The sequence below is a fragment of the Chaetomium fimeti genome (assembly GCF_033439085.1).
Source record: "Chaetomium fimeti strain CBS 168.71 chromosome Unknown B0H64scaffold_7, whole genome shotgun sequence".
NCBI classification, from domain to species: domain Eukaryota; kingdom Fungi; phylum Ascomycota; class Sordariomycetes; order Sordariales; family Chaetomiaceae; genus Chaetomium; species Chaetomium fimeti.
This window is the reverse complement of record NW_026944335.1, coordinates 289562-313158: the sequence shown is the minus strand read 5'-3', so window position 1 is coordinate 313158 and position 23597 is coordinate 289562. Positions and strand designations below refer to the sequence as shown.

General features: G+C 56.6%; 9 protein-coding genes across 9 annotated transcripts; 4 read left to right on the top strand and 5 right to left on the bottom strand.

Moving 5' to 3' along the window:
* The first annotated feature begins 100 nt into the window (after positions 1–100).
* B0H64DRAFT_346734 (uncharacterized protein) lies at positions 101–2189 on the top strand. The gene has a single exon (XM_062801347.1). It carries the CDS (start codon positions 311–313, stop codon positions 2021–2023), a length of 1713 nt encoding a protein of 570 aa, XP_062655657.1. The 5' UTR covers positions 101–310; the 3' UTR covers positions 2024–2189.
* Positions 2190–2468: 279 nt separating this feature from the next.
* Positions 2469–5181, bottom strand: B0H64DRAFT_222513 (uncharacterized protein). The gene is made up of 2 exons (XM_062799585.1): positions 4908–5181; positions 2469–4839 (listed from the first exon to the last, which is right to left on the bottom strand). The coding sequence occupies exons 1-2, from the start codon at positions 5019–5021 to the stop codon at positions 2482–2484; spliced, it is 2472 nt and encodes an 823-aa protein (XP_062655656.1). The 5' UTR covers positions 5022–5181; the 3' UTR covers positions 2469–2481.
* Positions 5182–5709: 528 nt separating this feature from the next.
* Positions 5710–7709, top strand: B0H64DRAFT_405780 (uncharacterized protein). The gene is made up of 3 exons (XM_062804468.1): positions 5710–6804; positions 6835–7027; positions 7173–7709. Exons 1-3 carry the CDS (start codon positions 5940–5942, stop codon positions 7516–7518), a joined length of 1404 nt encoding a protein of 467 aa, XP_062655655.1. The 5' UTR covers positions 5710–5939; the 3' UTR covers positions 7519–7709.
* A 774-nt stretch (positions 7710–8483) lies between these two features.
* B0H64DRAFT_405779 (uncharacterized protein) lies at positions 8484–9410 on the bottom strand. Its single transcript, XM_062804467.1, has one exon. The coding sequence runs from the start codon at positions 9266–9268 to the stop codon at positions 8579–8581; it is 690 nt and encodes a 229-aa protein (XP_062655654.1). The 5' UTR covers positions 9269–9410; the 3' UTR covers positions 8484–8578.
* Positions 9411–10951: 1541 nt separating this feature from the next.
* Positions 10952–11772, top strand: B0H64DRAFT_445099 (uncharacterized protein; the record flags this gene model as incomplete). The annotated part of the gene is made up of 3 exons (XM_062806825.1): positions 10952–10991; positions 11249–11497; positions 11555–11772. 3 exons carry the CDS (start codon positions 10952–10954, stop codon positions 11770–11772), a joined length of 507 nt encoding a protein of 168 aa, XP_062655653.1.
* A 257-nt stretch (positions 11773–12029) lies between these two features.
* Positions 12030–13034, bottom strand: B0H64DRAFT_419499 (uncharacterized protein; the record flags this gene model as incomplete). The annotated part of the gene is made up of 2 exons (XM_062805388.1): positions 12030–12784; positions 12845–13034. 2 exons carry the CDS (start codon positions 13032–13034, stop codon positions 12030–12032), a joined length of 945 nt encoding a protein of 314 aa, XP_062655652.1.
* Positions 13035–14968: 1934 nt separating this feature from the next.
* On the bottom strand, positions 14969–17179 carry B0H64DRAFT_445097 (tRNA synthetases class I, catalytic domain-containing protein; the record flags this gene model as incomplete). The annotated part of the gene is made up of 6 exons (XM_062806824.1): positions 14969–15049; positions 15099–16081; positions 16129–16240; positions 16287–16447; positions 16499–16689; positions 16749–17179. The coding sequence occupies 6 exons, from the start codon at positions 17177–17179 to the stop codon at positions 14969–14971; spliced, it is 1959 nt and encodes a 652-aa protein (XP_062655651.1).
* Positions 17180–18042: 863 nt separating this feature from the next.
* Positions 18043–18953, top strand: B0H64DRAFT_376718 (uncharacterized protein; the record flags this gene model as incomplete). The annotated part of the gene is made up of 2 exons (XM_062802493.1): positions 18043–18701; positions 18770–18953. 2 exons carry the CDS (start codon positions 18043–18045, stop codon positions 18951–18953), a joined length of 843 nt encoding a protein of 280 aa, XP_062655650.1.
* Positions 18954–19160: 207 nt separating this feature from the next.
* On the bottom strand, positions 19161–23549 carry B0H64DRAFT_405749 (armadillo-type protein). Its single transcript, XM_062804466.1, has 3 exons — positions 22980–23549; positions 19687–22675; positions 19161–19628 (listed from the first exon to the last, which is right to left on the bottom strand). Exons 1-3 carry the CDS (start codon positions 23135–23137, stop codon positions 19605–19607), a joined length of 3171 nt encoding a protein of 1056 aa, XP_062655649.1. The 5' UTR covers positions 23138–23549; the 3' UTR covers positions 19161–19604.
* Between the last annotated feature and the right edge of the window lie 48 nt (positions 23550–23597).

Genomic DNA, 23597 nt, shown 5'->3' with positions numbered 1-23597 from the left:
TTCGACTTTCTCAATACATTCATTTACCTTCTTTATCCTCCCACCCAGCTAGGTCCGTTCTCTTTCGACGCCTCCCTACACAGCCATCACTATGGCCCAGGCCGATCTGCGCGGCTGGCTCGAGGCAGCCATCATCGATTCTGATGCTGGTCTTCTCCCCGCTCCCTCTGGCTCTCCCGGCTGCTCTGGCGCTGAAATAGCGTCAGAGCGCCCTGAAGCAGCCTCAGAGTCTGCCACCCTCGTGGGCGCCGAAATCCCCGAGTATGACCGCAAGTTGGCCACGGTCCGCCGCATTGCAGCCGTGACCACGATGGATGAGAACTACGATATCATCGCCATTGACGGCTGGAGGGTGGTGGCCAACAAAAAGGACAGATTTTCCCAAGGAGAATATGTTTTGTTTCTGGAAGTCGACGCTTTTCTTCCGCAGGTATCTAAAGACAACCATCTCTTCGCACAGATCGGTCCTACTATCGAGTTTGATGGTAAAGTTGGCTATAGAGTCGGTACCTCGGTGTGGACGGACTCGAACGGAAATAAGGTCATCTCACAGGGCCACATCTTCCACCTCTCCGACTTCCCTAACATCGATAAGAAGACCTGCGGCTGGCATTTCGCGTACATCGAGGAGACCAAAGAATACTTTGCCGAGCACCTCCGCGGCTTCGACTTTTCGGGCCAGTTAGGAATCAAAAAGTGGGAGAGCTTCCCAGAGGAGATAGCAGAGGACTTAATGGACGCTCCAGCCTCGGGCCCTGAGGTCGACAACTATACCCCCTTCGCCACATCAAACCCCAAGCCCCCCTCCTTCATCATCAAAACCGACACCAAGCGCGTACAAGACTGCCCCAACCTGTTCATCAGCCCTAAATACCAGCAGTTCGTCTTCCAAGAAACCCTCAAAATGGACGGCGCCACCACCGCCATCTACTTCATCAACAACAACGCCATAGGCAGCGGCAGCATCGACCTACCCACCCTCCCCCCGCTCAACCACAACAACCACAACAACAACAATAACAACAACAACAACAATAACAACAATAACAACTACCTCCCCTACGCAATCCACCCCAACGGCCGCCTAGGCGTGTGCACGCGCAAGCAGGACCTGCTCCCGCACCTGACGCCCTCGGCCGGCGCCGGCGCGCCGCAGCACCAGCTCGCCCACTTCTGGGCCGCGGCCGTCGCCGCCGGCCTGCACGCGACCCTCCCGCGCCTCGGCCGCAACCTGGTCGTGCAGGCCGAGCTGGTCGGCGCCTCCGTCCAGGGCAACCCCTACCGCTACCCAGACCCAGACCCAGACCCGGCGGTGGCGGCTGGTCGTGAGGGTGGCGGTGGTGGTGGGGGCGGGGGACCGACGCATGAGTTGTTCGTGTTCTCCGTGAGCGACGTGGTGGTGGAGCCGACCAACACCAACAAGAAGAGCAAGGGCGGGGCGGTGTCGGTGTCGGCGCGGCGGTGGCACCCGCGGCGGGTCGAGGCGTTCGCGGCGGAGCACGGCCTGCGGCACGTGCCGGTGCTGGGGTATGCGACGTTGCCGGCGATAGCGCGGGATCATGAGGACTTGGTGGTGCGGGCGGAGCTGAAGAAGGGGGAGGGGTTGGTGTTTAAGAATGTCGTGGATGGGCGCTGGTTTAAGGTGCTTTCGAGCCGGTGGCTGTTGGAGAAGGGGGATGAGATGCAGGCGCGGAAGCAGATGGGGAAGAAGGGGAAGGGTGGGGGTAAGGGGGCATTGGAGGAGAAGACTATGCGAATTGGGGGTTGGCAGCTTAGTAGCGAGGACGCGGCCATCATTGTCAAGGCTTTTCAGGACGTGGAGAAGTGGATCGAGAGGGATGATGGGCTGAGGCAGTGGTTGGAGGACTGGGAGAGGGAGTTTCATGGCGAGGCTGCCGGTGCTGCCGATGGTGTGGTGGCCAATGGTGAGGTGGTCAATGGTACGAAGGTGGCTAGGATCCCCGAGGTGAAGCCTAGTGATGGCGTGATGGACTGGCTCGGAGCCAAAGGGTTTGGTCTCTAAGGTAGGCTCGCGTTGGGGCACTAGGCGTACCGACGATGGAGGTCGGGTGGCAGGCGGTGAATTTTCAGTTTCCTTAGTTATCGGATATATGGGACGGTGTAGGTAGCGATTTCTGGAGGCTTCTAGATATCTCGAGCAAGTGGTTCGTACGTTGGGCGGAAAATACAGCTTGGTTTGATTCACCCTTTTATTCCCAGGGGCTAGTTGCTCACACCTCATTTACAACCTAAGGGTTGATTATACATCTCCGTAAACACTCACCAACGGCAACCGATAGAACCGAACTATTGCCAACATAATCACATGTATTGACTGGAATGCGCAACGGACACTTAGCTTATCCACAAACATTATCGTGAATTCCGGCCGAGACCGAGGCTATCTAGGCTATCTAAATTACAAAACACCCCCCTATTACCCCTCTTACCCCTAAGATCCCAGCAGACCAATACCCACCCCTAATAAACCTGCGCAACCCTCTCGCCAGTCGGGAACGCCACCTCATACTGCAGCAACAACTTAACGCTGCGCCCAGCATTGAGCGAGACCTCCCACTGGACCTCGCCCGCCTTCCGCAGGCTGGCGGTAGCCTTGCCCCAGTCCGAGTCATCCTTGCCATCGCCGGCGGGGACGCCGGCAGCGACGAGGCGGCCGCCGTTAGAGAGGCCGGCGGGGTGGAGGACGTCGACGCGGATCTTCTCGTCCTCGGAGACGGGCACCTGGTCGAGCACCGTCATGGCGACGGGCTTGCCGGCGGCGGCGCGCGTGTTGACCAGCGTGACGGACCGCGTGTATGCGCTGTTCTCGCCCTTGCTGAACACCCCCGTTGTGCTACGCGCCACCTCGGGCTTGGGGTACGACACGCGGATGGCTGGGTCCACCCCCAGGGGCACGTTGAAGCTATCGCCGGCGCTGCACCGCGGCAGCGTCGACCGCCCCAGGAAGGTCCCGTCCAGCGTAAGCCCCGTCGGCCCGCGCAGCAGCGTCAGCTTGCTGGTATTGCGCAGCCGCGCCCGCAGGTACGCGGCCGGCTTATATTTGGCCACGACGGTGCGGGAGAAGGTGACATTGGTAAAGGACACGCGCGCGACCCGCTGCTTGGAGGGGGTGGGCGAGGGCTTGAGGGTCTTGGTGTTCGGCAGGTCGTAGGTGGCCGTCAGGCCCGTCTCCTCAAAGGAGGAGTCTTGGAAGGTGAGCTCGGGGAGAGGTTCGAGCATGGTTTGGGCGTCGAAGTCATCCGAATTGCCGGCGTCCAAGGTAGGAGATGTGGCACGCTGTTGGGGGACGTGCTCCTCGTTGACGGCGGTTACCTTTACGACTGGTTCTTGAGGTGCAGCTCGGTTCGCTGCCGCTCCTCCAAAGAGACCGCCCCCTCCGGGTGCGCCTCCGGGTGCTGCTCCGCCAAAGAGACCGGTCCCTGAGGGTGGACCTCGGGATGCTACGCTAAAGAGGCGCATGCTATCGGAATGAGTCTCGAGGTTGGCTGGGCGCGCGCCGAAAGCACTCGCGGTAGGGGCATTGGAGTTCGCATTGGCATTCGATGCGGGGGCGCCGAAGCTGCTCATACCGAAGCCCACACCTCGGGCGCGCGAAGCGGCCTGTGCCTGTGCCTGTGCCTGTGCCTGTGCGCTGGCTATGGCGTAGTTATACTTGGGCTGCGGCGCCTGGCTCACCCCGAACAGCCCGGCGCGTGGTCTCTGCGCTACCATGGAGTTTTGCTGGGCATTCCAAACATCCTTTTCGTTCCTTTCTTCGTGGCTGTGGGCAATGTCGAACCCGTCCCAGGGGCCACCCCTGCCCACAACCTTAAGGCGCCAGGGTACGAGCTTCGGGGTGTCGTCCTGAAGGCCCGAGAAGTTGGCCTGCGAGGTGCTGAGTGTCACCTTGCTGTTGGCCCACGTCTCGGACGTCATATTAGTGAGGCGTGCGTCGAAACTTAGCATAGCCGTACTAGTTGTAGATGACAACGACAGGTCGTAGCTCGGGGCCCAGAAGGCAGACGACGTGACGTACGAGACTGTCAAGTCGCACACCATGCTGGCTTCGTCGTCCACGGGGACCTTGTTGGAGGCGATTTGTACGTCGGCGGCGCTGGTGATAGAGCTGCGGCGAGACGAGCTGGGGGTGAAGTTGGCACCGGCATCGAGAGTGATACGGACGCTGTAGCATAAGCGCGGCCAGAACTGCTCGCGCTCCTTTCGGATGCGCAACTTCTCCTTCCTCTGTTCTTCGTCGCGGCGGCGCTGTTTCTCCTTCAGCTTCTCCTTAGCCCTCCTAACCTTGGCCTTAGCCTTGGCCGCCTTCCTTTCTTCCTTTGCCCGGAGCTTTTCGAGACGTGTCTGTTCGCGCACCAGGATGGTCATCTCTTTTATTAGGGCACGCTCACGGACCGTACCATCCATATGGTCCCGAAACACCTTCTCGCGCTCCTTACGATAGGTTTCCACGCTGGCCTCGATGTCAACGCCGTCTTTGGGATGGAGGGAGTTGCTGTACGAGTCGATAATCTTGAGGCGGCTCTCGGCGCTGGAGATGATTTCCTTGGCGGTCTTTTGCTCATCCTTCAGCGCTACCAACTTCTCGCGCACTTCTTCGAGGGCGGTGTTGACCTTATCTTGTTCCTCACTGTCTTCGTCCGACTCGTCATCATCCTGCTCGGAGTCAGAGTCGGGATAGATCTCCTGAAAAATGTCCCGGTTCGGCAGCAACTCAACAGCGATATCGGTGATGGTAGCCGAGCCAGTGCCCTCGACCTTGATGGAGTGCTCATCAGCGGTTGGAGTCACGCCAACGACAGTGATTTCATTGGAACCCGGCTACGTGTCTGTCAGTATGGACTTTGCAAGTTTGAAACTTGAGGAAATTAGTAGCGAGGGAAGAATACCTTGAGGGCGACTTGTTTGATTTCACGAACAATCTGAGCTCGAGTCGGGAAAAGAGTGACGGACCGGGTAGGCAGGTTTCGGACATGAAAGTCCTGCTTGTAAGGACCGTCCATGGTTCTCAATTCCTACAGGTGAGCAGCGTGCCGGGCAGCTCAACGTTGTACAATCTGTATTGGCAAGTCGAGATGGTGGTTTGGAATTTGAATTGAAGAGTGAGAGATGGCAGAAGAACTTTAGGCTACGAATGGTCCAGGCACCAGGTGCTTTATACCCCGCAAGTTGCTGCAAAGGATCAGCTTCAGTGAATTTGCTAATATGGAAGCTGCTGAGCCAAACTGCGGCTGCCTCTGGGGCCTGCTGAGGTGCTGCGTCAGCTTTCGGTGCAATTGAGTGGCTCGCCGGCCTTGATTGGCGGCTACAATAAATGAAGTCTTTCATCCCTGTTTTCTGAACAGAGGTGACTCAAAAAGCTGACAAATGGTCCGTGTGTGACTCCCTCTGTGTGATTGGCGCCAAGGCAGCGACTTGCGAGTTTTGCTCAACTGGGCAAGAGGTACGAATGAATCTCGAGGTGAAGATGTGAAGAAAGCCTTGCGGTCGCTTGCGCGGCGGGTGCCTGGAATGGGAAACAAAGCCACAGTTTCCAAAAAGGACGACGGGGTTGACCCCGATATCCGTTTGGGGCTCGAGCCCATCTGGGTGGCCACGGTGGCGTTGGTGAGGATGGATCTTGACCTGCCATGCTTGAGGGTCTCCTTCCAAGTTTCAATTGAATTGATGAGAAAAAGCGGGGAATTCAATGCCTGTCTGGCCCCACAGGTCCGCTGCCACATGCTCTCCTCTGTCTCTCAGCTGTTGTCCCCCGACTCCCCACCTGGCAACCCAACATGATGCCCTCTGCTCTGGTGTTGGCATCAAAATCAATATTTATTTGAGACGCATCGCAATATTTGACCGAGAATACTCCTACCATTTTTTCTTATAATACCCTCTCACCTTATCATTCCGAGCACCGCATTCGTGACACCACCATGGATTCCCCAATTCAATCCCGCCCTCCTCGTCCTCAATCTCAACCCCAGTCTCACCCTCAAGACGGTCAATCAAATCAACGGGCTGCCGACCGCTATGAAACCAACCCATTGGCGAGGAGCCCTCCTGGCCCTCGAGTTTCCGATCTCACCATCGACCGCTATGAGTCCAATCCCGAACCCGTAACCTCCAATTCCCGCAGGCCATTGTACAACGACCGGTCCGACCCTCCTCCCCGCTCCTCGACCCTCCCCTACCGGCCCCGCCCCGACGCCCCAGAAACCACCTCCGCTCCGGCCCGGACTCACCGCGCCTCAGAACCCCCTCCCGCCTCCTACTCACACCCACCGCCCCCCGCAGCACCAACCCAGGGACCCCATTACACCACCACCTCCCCAACCCTGTATCACAACCCCTTCCAAACGGACCTCTCCCGCGTCTCCCCGCGACCCATGTCCGGCCCCGACCCCAAGTTTGAATCCATCGGTCCCACCCAGCCCATCTACCCAGCCCCAACCACCAACTACCTACCCCCCACCACCAACCACCTCCCCACCCACAACAGCTACAGCGGCCATGCCCCCACGACAGCAACAGCGCCACCACCACCTCCAGCAGGACCTCCCCTAGCCAACGCCACCACCAATGCCCTCCAGAACCCACAAGCAAGCAGCAACCCGCCCACGCTGCGCTCGACGCTGGACACGGCCGAGACCGCCCTGCGTGAGCTGCTCGCTGTGCGCCGCCAGCAGGCCATGTTGGCCACAGTCGGTGGTGGTGGTGGTGGTGGGACGGGGCTTGGGATTAACGGGGTTGGTGGTAGTACTGGTGGTGGTGTGAACGGGGCTGGGGTGGGGGTGATGGGTGTGAATGGGGAGGGGGTGGGGGTGATGGGTGTGAATGGGGTTGGGATGATGGGAGTGAATGGGTATGGGAAAGTGGACCAGGCGGCCGAGGTGGAGGGTCGGCGGCGGATGCAGACGGGGTTGGTGTTGATGGGGTTGAGGGGCTTGCAGGCGAGGGTGGAGGCCGTGGTGGGGAAGGCGGAGGGGGAGAGGTGGCGGCGGTTTGCGGTTGGGGGGGTGGTGTAAGTTGCCTTTTTCTTTTTTTACCTTGTGCTCTGGCGTGATTCCCTCTTTCTTTTAGGGGGGGCTAGGATAGGAGAGATCGGACGTGTGTGGCTGCGGTGGAAGTGATGACTCGACCTAGCTCGTGCTGACCCTACCTGCCAGTGCCTCCTTCCTTCCCCTCGTCAAGCGGCTCTTCCGCCGCCGCAGGGGGAACGAGGACGCGGACGAGTCCTCCAACCGGACCGAGTACGCCTTCAAGAAGAGCAAGAGCCTCGTCTCGCGGATCCTGGCCGCGACCCACCGCCCGGGGCTGGGCACCATCGCATTCTTTGTGTTTGCCGTGTTGTATGTCTTCCAGAACGAGGTCTCCTTGCGCGTGGCCAAGACCGTGTCGAAGCGGCTGAACCGCCTCATGGCCAAGGTCGAGCACGGCCATGAGGAGCTTAGCGAGGACGATGTCAAGATGCTGAAGGGCTGGAGGTGGCGGGTCTTGCTTTGGAGCGAGTGATGATGCGGGTGCGATATATATGAGGACACGAAGCACGAAATCATGAATAACTAGGTAGAACGGCGTTGAGGATGGCATTGCACTAAAGGGCCAGCTTTCCAAAGAACTTGATGTGATTCAGTGATTGAATGGCTGTTTGTGACGCTGTCTAATCGAATCATTCCTGGATAGCGCTCCGCAAATCGGACAACTCAAACTTCCTGTTGGTCGTTGGTATTATTGCGCAGGTTCAAGTCCCATGAACATGTTCCTTCGTAGTGCAGCCTCTCCCTCCCGTCGTTCCTCTTCTTGCGCGTCCTCCGGGTTAGTTTGTGCATCCTCTGGTTTAGGTGCCTCGTCTCGACTCCTAGGTAGTGGAGGATTTCTCGCAAGCCACAGCGCCCTGTAAAACGGCTTCAGCGCGAGCAGGTATGCGGCGTACGCTCTTCGAGTCCTAGACCGGTCCGACCGCCGCTCGTCGGCGGTCCGGAGAGGGGCCACAGCTAGGCGCGCGTAGGTGCCCGCCTCGGCGAGATGCAGGACCGCGCTGAGAAAGGGCTCTATCGTGCTAGGCGGCATGGGAACGGCAATCAACGAACGGAGGCTTCTGATCTGGGGAAACATGGTAGCATAACCGCAGCTTCCGAATACTCACAGCCAACATTATGTCAGGCCCGGGCCATTCTCATCTCTCTTTCTGAGCAGGTACCCCTGCGTTCACCAACGGAAGCGACAAACCAGTCGGCCATAATTAGGGGTTGAAACGGATGGTGTATTAATAGTATTTGTACCTCTCGTCACAACAGCGAAGTCCTACAGCATCCTTAAGCACGTAAAAGGAGACGATGGGACAGTAGTCTATTGATGTATTGCTGAGAATCCGTGGGATTTGGGCTTCCCAGAAACTACTGCCTTTGTCGATATGTAAGTAACCCATGTGAGTGCAAGAATTCCATCCTAGCCAGCTAGCCGTGTGCATAAATCTCAAGTGGTTGTGTAGTTGCCAATAACAAGCCGCCTCTTCAGACGGCTCCAGTGAACCGGTAGTGATGTCACTGGCAAGGGCCGCGGTCGTGGGGACTCAAGCCACTGCCTTCCCCTTGGCTCCTTTCTTGGTTCGTTTCTCGTCTCTCGCTCGTTCTTTAGCCACGTCCTGGACCTTGTCGCAGTGCCACAAAAAGCTCTCAAACCTATCATGCCAAATATCTTCGAGATCTTCCGACCTTTGTTCACAAAAGAAGAAGGATCTCGCGTCGCGCCACATTGTCCGTCGGGCCAAAATCATAGTCCTTGTTTTCGTTCGGCTCCCCCCTGTAGCTGTTTCGATATCGGATACCTGGTCGTTGCAGGTATCAACGCGGGCTCCGAGGCGAGCTTGCACATGTTTCGCCAGTTTAGGATTGCGGAGACAACTTTTGCAAAATCCGGGGTAATATTCGTCGTCATCGTCGAAAGTGTACGTTGTTGGCTGTTCTGTTGTTATGTTGTTGCATGCTTCTACCGTGTGACCCCGCCGGTATGCGTTTTCGCAGTAGGCAAAGATTCGGTGCTGGAAATCTGGAGCGACAGACCATTCTTTCCCGCAACAGTAAATTTTGAAGTTTGGTGTATAACACATGTTGAGACGGAGGTGATGAAGAAACTCGCTGATCAATGGTGGGAAGGTAGTATGGTTGTTTGGATCCTGCCGTAGCTCGGTGGAACTTGGTACATAAAGATGTGGGAGGTAGGTGTGATATTGCTTTATAGCCAGCTCTACTTCTAGTGCCATCCCCAGTTGTGTACCTAAATACTTGCTTCCAGAGCCGTGTGGCTCCGGGGCTTTGTGCCCGCGAGGAGCATGATACTGGTCAAGGGGCCCGCCATCACGGGGTTCAAGTCTGACCTCGCATTTAAACGATACAAAGCCAGAATATGATGCAGCCGAAGTCGCGAGTTATGGGTTGTCACGAAGCCCTATAGCGGCTACCTGGTAGTTGGCCTGGCCGCCTTTTGATGGGAATCATTGTTCCGATATCCCGCTTTCCCAAACCCTCGTGCAAATACAACCACTCATTGTTTAGAATTTGAAGTTGTATTGGTCACTACTAGCCACAACCACGAGCAGAGTCTCGGTCATTAAACATCGTTAAGCTCACCGACTTGTGACCACGTTTACAGTGAGGTGCGTCACCCTTGTTGTCCTGCGAACCATCTCGTGGTCAGTGTTGATTTTCTTCTCTGGATTAATCATCAAGACAGGAGAGGAGGAAGGGAGGAACGGGAATCATATGGTTACAAAGGACTGATCAACGAAATAGGGGTTCGACTCCGTAACAAGCATGACGACGTGTTCAATCGTGGGGCTTGCTCAATAAACAAGCAGAATACGACGGATAGGGGAGGCAACAGAGGACAATTATTAGGTACGTAGTAACTAAAAGTGGGATATAATATTAATTATATCATGATACGAACCTGAGAAAACATGATTGGACGTCGATACTTCAAGTTGTTGGCTACATGATCAGCCACACCGAAAAGAAGACCTCATCAGTCTCATTTTATTAGTAAGGAAGAAGTTGACGTGTTTGACTACCTATTTGCCACCGAGACCAGTTCATGTTCCAGAGCCAAGTCCAGCCGCGTGCAGCGAGGCTCGGTTCTCGGGTCTTCCTATCCAGGGGTAGTAACCCTGTATCACCCTTCTTTGCCAGCTGCTTAATGGCTCGGAAATGTTTACGCGTGAGCTCAAGAATCTTTTCGGAATTGTACTTCGCTCTTTCTTCCCACGTCAGGCTCTGCATAAAAGAGGAGAACTGCCACATCCGCTGTTGACGGTGGATTAAGGCCTCGGCGAGGTCGTCGCCCTCCATTCGGTCCTTGCCGGATATATCGTTCTGGTATTCGGAATCCAGCTTGTCCATCTCGTCTTCGAGTGTCTCGATCTTTGCAGGGGTAAGACATGTACTACACCACCCGGGGTGCTCCACGTACGGTGCACCCGAACCCGTTGGTGGCCGTCGTTGTGTCGGGATTTCGCATGGACGATTGTCTGCGTTGCAAAAGGCGAAGATTGCGGAGTGGAACTTTCTCATTTCGCTTGGCTCCTTGGGTTCCCAGGCCTTTCCGCAGCAGAACCACTTGATAGGCCGTACGTAGCACATATTGTTGGATGTGAACTGAGTAGCGTGGTCGAATCGATGAGGGAGAAGTCTGGCGACGAAAGTGCCCTTGGGCTATCGTTGGTCTACTTTTGTAATTCTGGATGGATGTTGGGTTGTTGGAAGCCATGGATGCATGAGGGAAGGGGGGGAACTGGGCCCGGGGGTACTTAACTAGTTGCCGGGTTTACCTTTTCCGTTGTCTTTGTCACAGATTTTCAAGCAGAAGCACCATGTTTCATAATCATATGATGGTAACAAGGCTGATAACAATATCACTTGAGGTGTAATCCTGAGTTTAGCACAAAGAGATGGTGTGGCATGGCCACTTGCACTGGGTTGATGTGCAAGGTACATTTGCAAACTGAGCCTAGCACACTGGATCCTCGGAATTAGGAGCTAGAAGGTTCATCACAAGGCGCTGTCTTTAGTAACCATTCGCGATCTAAACACACCTGGATATATTCCCTCGTTGAGATGCTGACAGTTATATCCTGGCAATATAACAAAGACCAAAGAGTTCGAAGGTCAATGGCGGTAGTTTCTGGCATCAAAAAACTCCGGAGAATTGGGCGGAGAACACACAGCCACCTATCTCGCCGTTACAGTGGCCATTATCCCGTTTATACGAGGCGCCGACGGCCAGGCCGAGCAGGATGGGATCGGTATAGCGGCCGTCATTCTCTGCCCCTACAGCTTTGAAGGAAGCCCGAGACCGGACAGCTACCACGATGCGAACAATCTGCTTGCTCTTCGCACGAACCTTGCGGATGCCGTTCCTAAGAGCACTACCCTCCCCCACGAGGCTTTTCACGCCATATTTGGTACCGCATTTCTGTCAGGCGCTGCGGAGGCGTGTGAGTAGCCTACAACCATGTCCCAGTTGACTCGTATGCTGACCAGGAACTGGGCAGTCGACATCGCCCGCTGCCTCAACCTTGCGACGTCAAACGTCGAGGCGGCACGGACAAACCCCGAGAACTACGTCTTCTTCATTGTTCACATGTATCACTTATTTGGAAAGAAGTCTGGCAACAGCCCCTGGTCTATCTCCAAACAATGGGACTTTAAGGTCCATGGCACGGCTAGGGGTCGGATTTACGGGGCAATTGAACCTCCGGAGCCGGAGTAGTAGAGGAGAATAGAAAGATGTCTGCTCTCCAATACGAGTAGACAAAATTAGCGGTTCTTGACATGTTAAAGCATAATATTATTAAGAGGTAGAGAGCACGCCCACGTAGGCTGTAAGTCATGAGTGACCTTTGCCGGGTTTCGTCTGGAGAAAAAGCAAATATCTTGAAAGATCTATCAACCCCGTGTTTAAGCCCGGCACAACCGAGACTCAACCTTTTTAAACTGCCACCAACTACCATGGTCGACGGTAATAACTCACTGCGACTTTTCACCAACCCTGGAATCCCGGAAAAATCCATCCCGCATTTTACGCAGCTCTATTTTGTACTCAGGGTCCTCCAGATTGATGTCGGGCTCGGGGGGGTAAACGCGCGGCACTCCCCGCATGTCCCAGCGCTCCTGCGCCCAGGCGGTGGCCGGGGGCATCACCTTCGCTATAGCCTGATTCCACGACTCCCTCGCCTGGGGGTCTGCCGCCACTTCCGCTTCGTGCTCCGGAGTAGCACCAAACTTAGGCGACCAGAGGAAGAAGTGGCAGAAAATGGTCCGACCCGGGCTCCCTTCCTGTGCCTGCTGCTCCGGCTTCCCAAACTTCTCCCACACCCAGTGGTCTTCGGCAAGTAACCAGAACCACGCGTATGTGGATTTGTACCAGAAATTGTGATGCCATAACCTAGCGCCGCGAGGCATGAAGGCCGCAAACGCGTACCTGAAATTGTCACGCCACATCCGGTACTTGTCGTCGACTTGGTGCGGTACTAAAAAGGTTGTTACGGTCACGAGACCGTCTGGCTCGGGTGTCACAGCGGCGAGGCGTTTCAAAACGAGGAAGCGTGACGTCGCCGGCAGTGGCGAAGAGGGGGTATCGTCCAAGGTTAGCTGCTGCAGTGCCGAGCCGGACTCAATACAAGCTCCTGGGTTGTCGCCCGGGTATTCGGGAAGGTTCCGCAAAAACCGAGCGCAGGCGGGAGAGGACTGAAAGTTGACCAAGTCCTCCAACGTACTCCAGTCTGCGCAGTTAGTATATATTAGTATGCAATCCATTTCTTATGCGGCGTGATGACACCTACTAAGGATATAGGCGGCCTGCTCGGGGTTGTCGACCATTCTTCCCAATGATATTGTCAGGAGACCTTTCACGTCGGCAAGGGGCCCGGCATGAACATCCTCGTGGTGCACAACCCACGTCGGCCACTCCTGCTCCCGCGGTAGGTAAAACCGCGTCCAGGTTATCAAATGCTCACGGCCAACAATCGTCATGATGCAGGTGTGTGAAGGCGGTAAATGAGGATGGCTTTGTTTCTTGAAGGAAAGGAAACGAGTCACAATCCAAGTGGCAAAGGCTTCAGTTTTGAATCAAATTCGGCTGAGCATTCTCAGATGGATGACGCACGAGAAGCGGGGTGGGAGCACGCGTCGCACCTGCCAGATGAATCACCACCAGGCAAAGTTTACGTGCGAGGCTAGAGGTAATGTAACATCTTACAGTGAGCTCTGTACAAAGCAAACACCTACCTACCCACCTAGGTACCTAAGGTGCAGTTGCAGGTGGGCATCTTGCCGGGGAGGGGGTGTGCTCGGTTGGGTATACCGCATCCGGAACAACACAGCAGAAGGGTACGCCTGCTATAATACGTTCCTATATCCGTGTACTAATATTCCTATCATAACGCCGGTCCGTTATAATACTCAGGCTAGTCTAGTACTGATAGTCTTGCCAACCGCACTATCCCATCGCCCAGACCTTGACGGAAGCATCCACCACCGACCGTCGGCAACTTCAAAGAACACCCAAACAGTATATCTCATTCCGACCCCATCCAGCCTGCTGAATCCCCCCATCCGCCCAAACACACCACCACCCTCGACCAACACCATACCGTCCCTAAATCCCTAAATTCGTACCCCAACAAACCAGATCACCACCACCACCTCCTCCCCGCCCTTGCCCCCATACCCCCCGTCCCCGTCCCCGTCCCCATCCCCATCCCGTCCACAAACCTCTCCACCTCCCCCCTCTCCCGCTCCCGCCACGCCTCCCAATCATCCACCCACCCATAGCGCTGGCCCGGCTCATACCGATAGTAATACCGGCCCCCCACACAGCGGCAGGCATGCCGATCACAGGTGCGACAGCGTGGCCGGCCGAGGGGTGGCGAGGTGGGAGTGCGTTGGTGGTGGTAGGTTGTGGTGTTGTTGTTGTGGGTTCTGGTTGCGGTTGTGGTTGTGGTTGAGGGGGGGTAGTATGTGGGGTGGTATGGGGTGGTGGTTGGGGGGTATGAGGGTAAGATGGGGGTGGTGGCGGTGGTGGTGTTGCGGATGGGGGTGGTTAAAGGGTAGATATGGTGGCATGGGTTGCTGCCGCAGCGGTGGCGGGTGATGTGGATGTTGTTGGGGGTGGTGTGGCGGCGGTGGTTGGAGGAGGAGTGCCGGGGCGAGGAGCGGAAGGACCAGGGGCGGGGTTGGTTTATGGTTAGGGAACACATTGTTGGCTGAGTGACTCGGTGGGTGGCTGGTGGTAATGGGTGGTTAGTTGGTAGCTATGATAGATGATCGGGGGAGAGCTTCATACACTTAGAGCAGGCGCAGTTTATGAGGATAGACGTGTGCGACCAAGGATTCCAAGCGACGAAGAAGAGTTTGGGAACAAAGAAGCTTTGGAAGGGCAGGAGCAGCCGAGTCTTAAATAACAGCAAAGGGTCGGAGCCTTGGGGCCGAGATGGCAAACACATCCGGCCGTGTTTCGTGAGACTGCCCAACGTCCAGTGCCCACAGTGTGAAGCAATAGATAACGACATCACATGAACCCGGCTGGTCCAGTGACAATCAGTCACCGGAAACCGGGTATTCGGGTTTGGTAACCCAGGGTGGAGCCGTGAATAACCTGAGACGGCAGAATGTGTAACACTCAGCCTCCTGACGGCCGTGAACATGACATTAGTATCGGAGGGACCAAGCTCGGATGGGTTGATGCCTATCCTGTGTTCCGACGAGGCGTAATATCCGCACCACTTGAGGTTAGGAGGACGGAACAAATCTCGTTCGTGATACTCTGCTTGTAGCACCCGTAAACCCATAACGCTGATATCATGTTACGAGTCGGCCGCAGTCAGCAGACTACCGAGACACTCCGTAGAACAGCATCTTAAGATCGATAATGGTCTGACATCGCTATCAAGCACACATTTCCAGAATCAGCTCTTCTCCTTGTCCTCCTTCAGCGAAACTATGCGGTTGAGCACAATCTTGTCGTCTGTGCTATCCGAGTCCATAGCCTATAAGTAGGTTAGCGGAATCCCATGGTTTGCCGAGTGTTGGACTTACAAAGTATGCAACACGCATGCCCTGGAAACGGACCGACTCCGGACCGCCCTTGCCTAGCTTGTCTTCGCCGGCCGCCTCGGGCCAGGGTGCCCGCGCCTTGACCTCATCAAAGCCCGACTCAATCACGGCATTGGGGTATACCACTTCACTCTCGGGGTTGAGATCACTGAGGAACCCGCCTTCGGCAGCCGCTGGGTTGTCCGATTTGAACAGCGGGTTATAGATGCGCACCTCGCACTTGCGGGACCCTGAGCCCTCACCGGCAGCAACCCACTGGATGAACGTCTTGGGTTTCTTGGTCTCGCGGTCAAAGACAGCGCGAATCTCGGTAACTTGGCCCGTCGCCTCGTCTTTGGTGAAGCTGGTCGCCTTGATAGGGAATGGCGCCTGGAGCAGGCCGACCGACTTCCCGGGTGCCAGACGGAAGTAATCCTTGCTATCGACCTCGCGGAAGTCGGATCGGTCGATGTAAACGGTCTTGGTGAACTTGATCTTGTGCTCGCCCATGGCGGGGTTCTTTGGCGAGAACGGCGCCGTGAGCTCGGTCCCTTCGAACTCATCAGCATCCTCGATTACCACGGGTACCGGATCGAGGACAAGCATCAGTCTCGGTACTGTCCGCTCGAGGTAACGCCGGATAGTCTGATCAAGTCGAGACGCCTGAATGATACTGTTGGTCGTGGTCACGCCGAGCTCGTTGACGAACTCGAGAATGGCACCCGGAGGTACACCTTTCCGGCGGACTGCAATCAGCGTGGAGAGGCGCGGGTCATCCCACCCCCGTACAATTTTCTTCTCCACTAGCTCTTTCAACTTGCGCTTGGACATGATGGCGCCCGAGACGCTGAGGCGGCCGTATTCCCGCTGCATGGGCTGGAACTCTACGAGCTGCTTGTTTAGCCACTCGTAAGAGGTTCTGCTAAGGAAGAACTCGACTGTGCAGAGCGAGTGGGTGATGCCCTCGAAGCTATCGCACAAGCAGTCTATCGCCGTCAGCAACTGGAATAGCACGAGGTAAAAGTGTACTAACGGGTGAAGTCGTAAGAAGGGTAAATCTTCCACTTCGAGCCTGTCCTGTGATGGGGCTTGTCGAGCACCCGGTAGGCGGCAAGATCCCACATTTGGGGGTTGCCGTCGGTGATCTGGGTCTGTTAGCCTGGAACGTCTGGGTCGCTGCGGATAACGTACGTCCTGTTTCATGCGCAGGAATGCTTCCCTTGGCTTGTACTTCCCGTCACGCATGTCGCGGAACTTTTGAAGGTTTTCGTCGGCTGGCTGCTCGGCGTGCTTGCACCGATAGCGCGGGCTCGTCCCTTTCTCACCACCGCGCTGCAGCTTGATCTCCTCGTCTATGGCCATCAGTATCGCGAGACTCATGAGTACCTAAGAGCACTACATACCCCCGCAATGGCAGACGTAAGCCTTGTCGAGCGTGATAAGCTTTTCGGCCAACTCGTAAAGCTTATCAAAGTTGTCACTCGAGTACGTGATCTTGTAAGGCTCAAACCCGAGCCAGCGTACCATCTCCTCAATGGCGGTAAAGTAAATTTCTTCCTCGGCCTCGGGGTTGGTGTCGTCGAATCTCAAGTAGCTACGATGGCGGTTGGGGTTAGCCCGAAGCTCGATGGTTGGCCTTAGACAGGCACGTACCATTTTCCTCCGTGATATCGCGCAAAGCCAAAGTTGACGGCAATGGCCTTACTGTGTCCAATATGGAGGAAGCCGTTAGGCTCGGGCGGGAATCGTGTGAAGACTTCCTTTTCGGGCCGTTCGTTGTAAACGTCGTTGAGGAAGCCCTGCTTGAACATGGCGTCGGTGTCGATGGGAGCCTCCTCCGTCTTCTCCTTTGGCTTCTTCGGCGCGGCAGCGGCCTGAGCTGCCTTGGGCGCGCCACCAGCGTCCTTCGTATCCTTGTTCTTGTCCTTGAGCGCCTTCTTTGCGCGCTTCGCCAATCGCTTCTTCAACTCTCCCTTGGAAACCCACTCGCCTGTCTCCTCGTCTAGCTGAAGCTTTGCGCCGTTGTCTGCCGGCGCATCGCCGAGCTGCAGCTTGGCAGCGGCATCTGCGACAGCATCCGCCATGATTCTTTAACCAATTGGTCGTCGAGAGGATCGATCGGGGATGAGTCGATTAGTGTTGTCCGTTCCCGTTGTGTACACAGTGTTATTCGAAGTCGAATATCGGATACTGATTGTCGAGGTTAGAGCCTACAACACAATCAAAATGCAGTTTTGGTATTTTGTTCACTCGAATACACACACCTTAAGCCTCAAGTTGCTGCTGTCGATTCACTCAGAAGGTGTTATCAATCCGAAATAGCCCCGGTGAGTCAACCTCGAAGCCGTTCCTGTTGGGCCTGGCAAAATCACCTATTGGAGGGGCACCAAAAACGAGGGGCAGGCCGTCATTGCCCCACGCGACTCCGACAGGGGTTCGAGATAAGATAAGCGCACGGAGGGGCAATTGGCTGCCAGTGGTGCGTGGATTCCCCCGGCAATGCGACGAGTTGTGACGAAAGTCCAGACCCTCCCGATTTCGTTCTTGTGTTCAACAGAGCAACAAACTTATTGTTCATGTGGTACTACTTTTATGGTGACTCGATACGTAATAGTCCATTTGAATTGAGCTTTAGACACGAGAATGACAAACTGCAGCTAAGTCCCATCCACAGAGCTGGTTGTATTGGAACAACCCCGCCGCTTCGCTCCCGATTCCTTCAGTGCCGCGCCGCAACCCCAACACCTCTTTTTCCCGTACCTCTTGTAAAACCTACCTAACCTTCCGCATATTTCTCTCGCTTCGGCGCATGTGGAAGCTTCCGAAGTCGATACTTTTGCCAATCGGAACCACGCTGCGAGCATCGACCAACACCACCAACACTAGCACCAGCTCCAGCAACCAACCCAGCCGCTGTCGCATGCCCCCCAGCCGACCAATTTCCAAAATGGCACCCCTCACAGCCTCCGACATCCCCTCCCTCTCGCTCCTCTACAAACTGCGCAAGCTGTCGGCCGCGCCCCCGGACACGCCCCTCCCCCCGACCCGCCTGGGGCCCAACACGGGCACCACGCTGCCGACGCCGTCCAAGGCGCTCAACGACCGGGTCGGCCTGATCCGCGGGGACATCACCAAGCTCGCGGTGGACGCGATCGTCAACGCGGCCAACCAGTCGCTGCTGGGCGGGGGCGGGGTGGACGAGGCGATCCACCGGGCGGCGGGCCCGCGGCTGTACCGGGAGTGCCGGGCGCTCGGGGGCTGCGCGACGGGGTCGGCCAAGATGACGGGCGCGTACGCGCTGCCCGCGCGCCGCGTCGTGCACGCCGTCGGGCCCGTCTACAACCCGTTCGACCGCGCCGGCTCGGAGCGCCTGCTGACGGGCTGCTACACGCGCAGCCTCGAGCTGGCCGCCGAGGGCGGCTGCCGCACCGTGGCGTTCAGCGCCATCAGCACGGGCGTGTACGGCTACCCGAGCCGGGACGCGGCGCCGGCGGCGCTGAGCGCCATCCGGGCGTTCTTGACCGGGCCGGATGGTGAGAAGATTGATAAGGTGGTGGTCGTGACGTTTGAGATGAAGGACGTGGAGGCGTACAACCAGTTTATCCCGTACGTGGCTCCGGCTTTCTTTCATGGTGGTCGTCTCTCGATAGCTACTGACGACGTTTTATGAATAGGCTTTACTTCCCGCCCGTTGCCGAGGACCAACCCACGACCGACCGCGAGGAGGAAACGAGAGAGACGGAAGCCAAGCTGACGGCCGAGGCAGAGGCGATCGCCGCCGAGCTGCCCAGCGCTCCGACGGCTGACCCGTACGATCTCGGCCATGCCGGCAAAAAGCAGAAGCAGAAGGACAATTGAGATGGCGGTCGCGCATGTGTTTTCGCCGGCGTTCCGGATGGTATTGGTTTGGGAGTGTGACGAGCGCAGCGGAGTTCGTAATGATATATTTTGCGGCGGGAAGGACATCTCGATCTTGCACGATAGTTACCCAAGTAGTAATGAACACTACTTCTCCTCTTCCTAACTAGGGCATAGCTCAGTCAAGTAGCCTCTGCCCAAAGACATGGTGACTTCTCAATCGTTCCCGCTCGCGGCCAACAACAACGAGCCTGCATCCATTGGAACACGACTCCAGCAAGACTTGTCTGACGGCAAACTCATAGGCACCGGTAGGACCTCCATGAACACTGGTATAGTCATCATCTATATTGTCCTCTATCCATAAGAGAACGCCCGCACATCCGTGGTATCTTCCCTCTCGTCCGGCCAATGGAGGATTCAGACCAACCGTCCCAGGGTCTCCAGTCCTGGGTCGGCAAGTCCTCCCCATCGCCAGCCATAGACACATTGCGGCGGGCATCAGCGGCGTTACGATCATCCTGACTAAACATGAAAGACATAATCCCATTAAGGCCAGACCATGCAACCCCGAACCAGAAAGAAAGAAAGCAACTTTTGTATACCCGATCGTCGCGCTAAAGCCATGAGAAAGATCAGAAAGCGAGGCATTTAGTCCTCCTCGTCGCTGAAGACCTATTGGGCTGGTTAGCATGTGCTTTGTACTCGCGAGCATAGCAGGGGATCGACATACCTCCTCACCGCGCTTGCGACGGGCCATACGCTCCTTCTTCTTCTTGCGCGCCTCGGAGCTGGTAAGCTTCGCCTTCTTCTTATTCCCCTCAATCTTGTTACCCATGGCATCGAACTTGTCTTCCTCCTCTCCGTCATCGCCCTTCAACCGGGGACCGGTGCCCTGGCCCTGGACCCAGTTGTGACCCGAGGGCGTCATCTGACCATCACGGACAGACCAGACTTCCTCAGTAAGGTTCTGGGTGAACTCTTTACTGTGCGTGATGATAATCACGCCACCCTCAAAGGCCTTGAGAGCGCCGGACAGGGCGCCGAGGGAGTCCCGATCGAGATAGTTCGTCGGCTCGTCGAGAACGATCAGATGAGGGCGTTGCCACGAGCAAGCGGAAAGCACAACCTTGACACGCTGGCCACCAGAAAGACCACGCATGCGCGAGTGGGAAACCAACTCGGCATCGAGGCCGAAGTTGGCGCAGTGAGTCTCGATCTCCTTGCGGACCAGAGGACGGAACTGACCAGAGGCGAGGGCCTCCTTCATGTCGACATCAGCGACCATCTTCTGGTGGGAGGCGAGCAGCTCGCTGCGGGGCAACCAGGCGTTGTCCGCGGTCATCATGGGAACCCAGCGCTCGTTCTTCATGCCGATGTTCTCGCCGAGAGCAAACGAGCACTCGTACTCGTAGCTGTTCTTGAACTTTCTACGGCTGTGGATGCCGAGGATGCGGCGCTGAGTACCCTCAACCCTGAAGACCTTGTTCATGGCCTCCTCATCGGCCTCGGTGATGATCTTGTTGGCACGGTCCATGGTCTCACGATCCTCGCCGGTCTGGAAACGCCACTGGATGTACTCGGACGGGGTCTTGTCCAAGTGGTTATCGATATGGGCGAAAGCATGCTGCTTAATGTAGGCGATGCGGATGTTCTCGTGCTGGTAGATCTCACCGCCAGTCGGGATGAGCTCACCAGTGAGGACGTTGATCAGGGTAGACTTTCCGGCACCGTTGGCACCGATGACGGCAATACGCGATCCGAGCGAACACTGGAAGTTAATGTTGAAGATCTGGGGCTTCGAGGTGCCCGGGTATTGGAAGCTCATGTTGGTGGCGCGAAGAATGGCCTTAGCCTTTGTCTTGACACCCTCGAGGAAACCGGGCTCCGGGAACCTGAACTCGACCTCGGAGGCGCCAAGCTCGTAGTAAGACTTGGCCGATGGGACACGGCGGACGAAGTCCTTGAGATTGCCCTTGTAGCGCTTGAGCTTGAAGCGCTCGTAGTGAACAATGTGCTGGCAGACATTGTCGAGGAACCCACTGTCGTGAGAGACAATGATGGAGGTGCACTTAGAGGTCTTGAGGTACTCCTCGAGCCACGCCACGTTGACCACGTCAAGATGGTTAGTTGGCTCGTCGAGCAGGAGAATATCGGGAGCCTCGAAGACAGCACGGCACAGCGCAAGCTTCATCTTCCAACCACCAGAGAGGGCAGTGATCTCACCCTGGACCATCTCGTCGTTGAAGCCGAAGTCGTTGAGCTGCTTGATGACATCTTCCTTTGTCGTCGTGACGCCGGCCTCGTTCAACTTCTTCATCGTCCAGTCGATGGTGGTCATCTCGGTATCAGCAGCATCCAGGTCGTGCTCGACGAAGACGGTCTTGACCTCGCTTTGCTTGGGGAAGCCCTCCACCTGCTCGTTGTTGATGGCACGCATCAGGGTGGACTTGCCAGAACCGTTGGGGCCGCACAGGCCGTACCGCTGGCCGCGCTTGAGACGCAGGCTGGTCTGGTTGAGCAAGATCTTTGCGCCGTAAGCGAGAGAGAATGTGCAATTGCACAGGTCCTCTCCCTCTTCCTCGTCGTCCTCGACGGCGTCAGCGTCGGCGGCGCCGGGGATGGCCCGCTTACGGAGGGCGTCGACGACGCCATCGGCCTCAGAATCGCCGACAACAACGGTGATGTAAGGCTTCACGCTCTCGGCCCAGGAAGAAGCGTCGGTGGCCTTTTCGTCAACGAGCTGGCCAGCGATAGCGGAAGCGTACTCCAGAACAGGGGCGAACTTCTCAAAGGCAGCAGCGTGCTTGCCGGTAAGGATCTCCTTTAAGTGGCCCATGATGGTAGAGATGTCGCCGTGGTTGCGCGCCTCGGGAATCTTGCCATCGACAACGTTGCCAACACGGACCAAGGTGTCGAGGGCCTGCTTGGTCTTTTCACGAGCCTCGGGGTCAGCGAGGTTGTCGTAGTTCTTCTGCAGGCCGGGCATCATCTTGGGCAAGAAAGGGGCGACGATGTTGGGGTCATCGACGAGCTTGCACATGTTGTCGACAATAACCGCAGCCTTACGCTTGATCGCAGTCTCGCGCTCGGCGAGACCACGATCCAGCAGGGGGACCATCAGGGCCAGGGTGGGTTCCTGGACCTCGGTGACGAAAGTAGTGGCACCAAGCAAGTGCACCGTCTCGGGGACGTTCTCCGGCTTGGCGACACACTTGATGAGCTCGGGGATGAAGCGCTCGATATCGCGGTTGACGATGAGCTGGCAGACCTTCTCCATCGTCTTGTAAGCCCGGTCCTTGACTTCCTTCTTGGTGTCCCACATAGCCTCGGACACGACAGGGATCAGGTTGGGGACAAGAAGCGACGTCTGGGAGGGACATGTCCGGACGAGGGTGTCGATGAAGTCGAGCACCGTCATCTTCTCGGGCCACTTCTGGGCGTTCCTCAGGGAGTCGATCAGGGCTGGGAGGGTAGCCTTGATCGCATTAGGGTTTACCGCCTCGGCGATGGCGAGGGAAGCTGCGATAGCGGCATTCTTGACAGCGGTGATCTTGTCACCAGCACCCGCTAGGACGGCGGGGAGGAGAGCGACGAGGTAGGGCTCGACGCTGGCGGAGACCTCGGAATGTTGGGCGATCGCCTGGACGGCGAGCAGGGCCTTCTCACGGGCGGCAGCATCCTTCTTGTTCGCGAGCTGCTTCTTGAGAGCCTCGACGGTCCTGAAATGGGCGTCACATGTTAGCTCCAATTTTTCCCCAAATCTTTGGTGCGACGGCTGAAAATGGGTGAAAACTTTGCTCCGAAAAAGTGTGGTGCCGGCCGCAGCCCATGGTGCCACCTGATTCGAGGACGCGGCTCAGCCCAACCTCTCTCTGGGTAGCAGAGGCGGCGGTGAGCATGGCCCGGATCATGACAGCGCACAAAGCGGCCGTCGACGATTACTGAAACGGCGACAAAGCCGAAAGATAGTGTGTGGAGGGGGGAAAGCGGGGTTGGGTTGCAGAGAGCGGGGCGTTCTCTTACCTGGTGGGGGTCTCGAGGTCCTCGATGCGGCCGTTGATGAAGGTGGCGAGTGCGCCGGCAGACTCCTTGATAGCATCGGCCTCCTTGGAGATGGTAAGCTTCTGCATCAGCTCGTCGAGAACCTTGACGCTCTGGGCGTTCTCAGAAGCGGCAGGCATGATGGCGGATAGATGTCGAAATAATACGCTTCGAAAGGAGACCGGAAGTCTATGAGTTTCGCGACCCGAGAAGGAAACTAATCCCACCGTCTACCCGGAGATGCGAGATCGGGTCTATTGGGTATTTTTTGAAGTGGTGGGTTGTGAGGACGAGCCTGTAGAATTTCGACGGAGAATCGAAACGTCTACTCTATCTTGGCCCTTCTAGATAGAAGTCACAAGAAATAAAGATTGGACAAGGAGCGTTCTCGTGGAACGAAACAGTCGGAAAAGAAAGAAGATGGAGGAAGGAGACCTGAGGGAGCAGGAAGGAGGGAGGATTCTGCGTGGTGGGTGTGGCAGGTAAGGTATTTAAAAAAAAGATACGCTGTGGTGTGCACAGCCCTCCGTCAGCCCAAAAACAGTTGCCCCACTCAGGCCAAATGGAGGGGTAAGGCGGCGCCGAAAACTTTTTCTCGCC

Excerpts from the sequence above, each read along its gene's own strand:
- B0H64DRAFT_405780 (XM_062804468.1), top strand. The coding sequence starts at position 5,940 with ATGGATTCCCCAATTCAATCCCGCCCTCCTCGTCCTCAATCTCAACCC. Across the intron at positions 6,805-6,834 it reads GGCTGGGGTGGGGGTGATGG|GTGTGAATGGGGTTGGGATG; the intron begins GTGTGAATGGGG and ends TGGGGGTGATGG. Across the intron at positions 7,028-7,172 it reads TTTGCGGTTGGGGGGGTGGT|TGCCTCCTTCCTTCCCCTCG; the intron begins GTAAGTTGCCTT and ends CCTACCTGCCAG.
- B0H64DRAFT_405749 (XM_062804466.1), bottom strand. The coding sequence starts at position 23,137 with ATGCCTGCCGCTTCTGAGAACGCCCAGAGCGTCAAGGTTCTCGACGAG. Across the intron at positions 22,676-22,979 it reads GACCTCGAGACCCCCACCAG|GACCGTCGAGGCTCTCAAGA; the intron begins GTAAGAGAACGC and ends CGCCCATTTCAG. Across the intron at positions 19,629-19,686 it reads GTCGCAAGCGCGGTGAGGAG|GTCTTCAGCGACGAGGAGGA; the intron begins GTATGTCGATCC and ends CCAGCCCAATAG.
- B0H64DRAFT_222513 (XM_062799585.1), bottom strand. The coding sequence starts at position 5,021 with ATGGACGGTCCTTACAAGCAGGACTTTCATGTCCGAAACCTGCCTACC. Across the intron at positions 4,840-4,907 it reads TCAAACAAGTCGCCCTCAAG|CCGGGTTCCAATGAAATCAC; the intron begins GTATTCTTCCCT and ends ACAGACACGTAG.
- B0H64DRAFT_346734 (XM_062801347.1), top strand. The coding sequence starts at position 311 with ATGGATGAGAACTACGATATCATCGCCATTGACGGCTGGAGGGTGGTG.
- B0H64DRAFT_405779 (XM_062804467.1), bottom strand. The coding sequence starts at position 9,268 with ATGGCACTAGAAGTAGAGCTGGCTATAAAGCAATATCACACCTACCTC.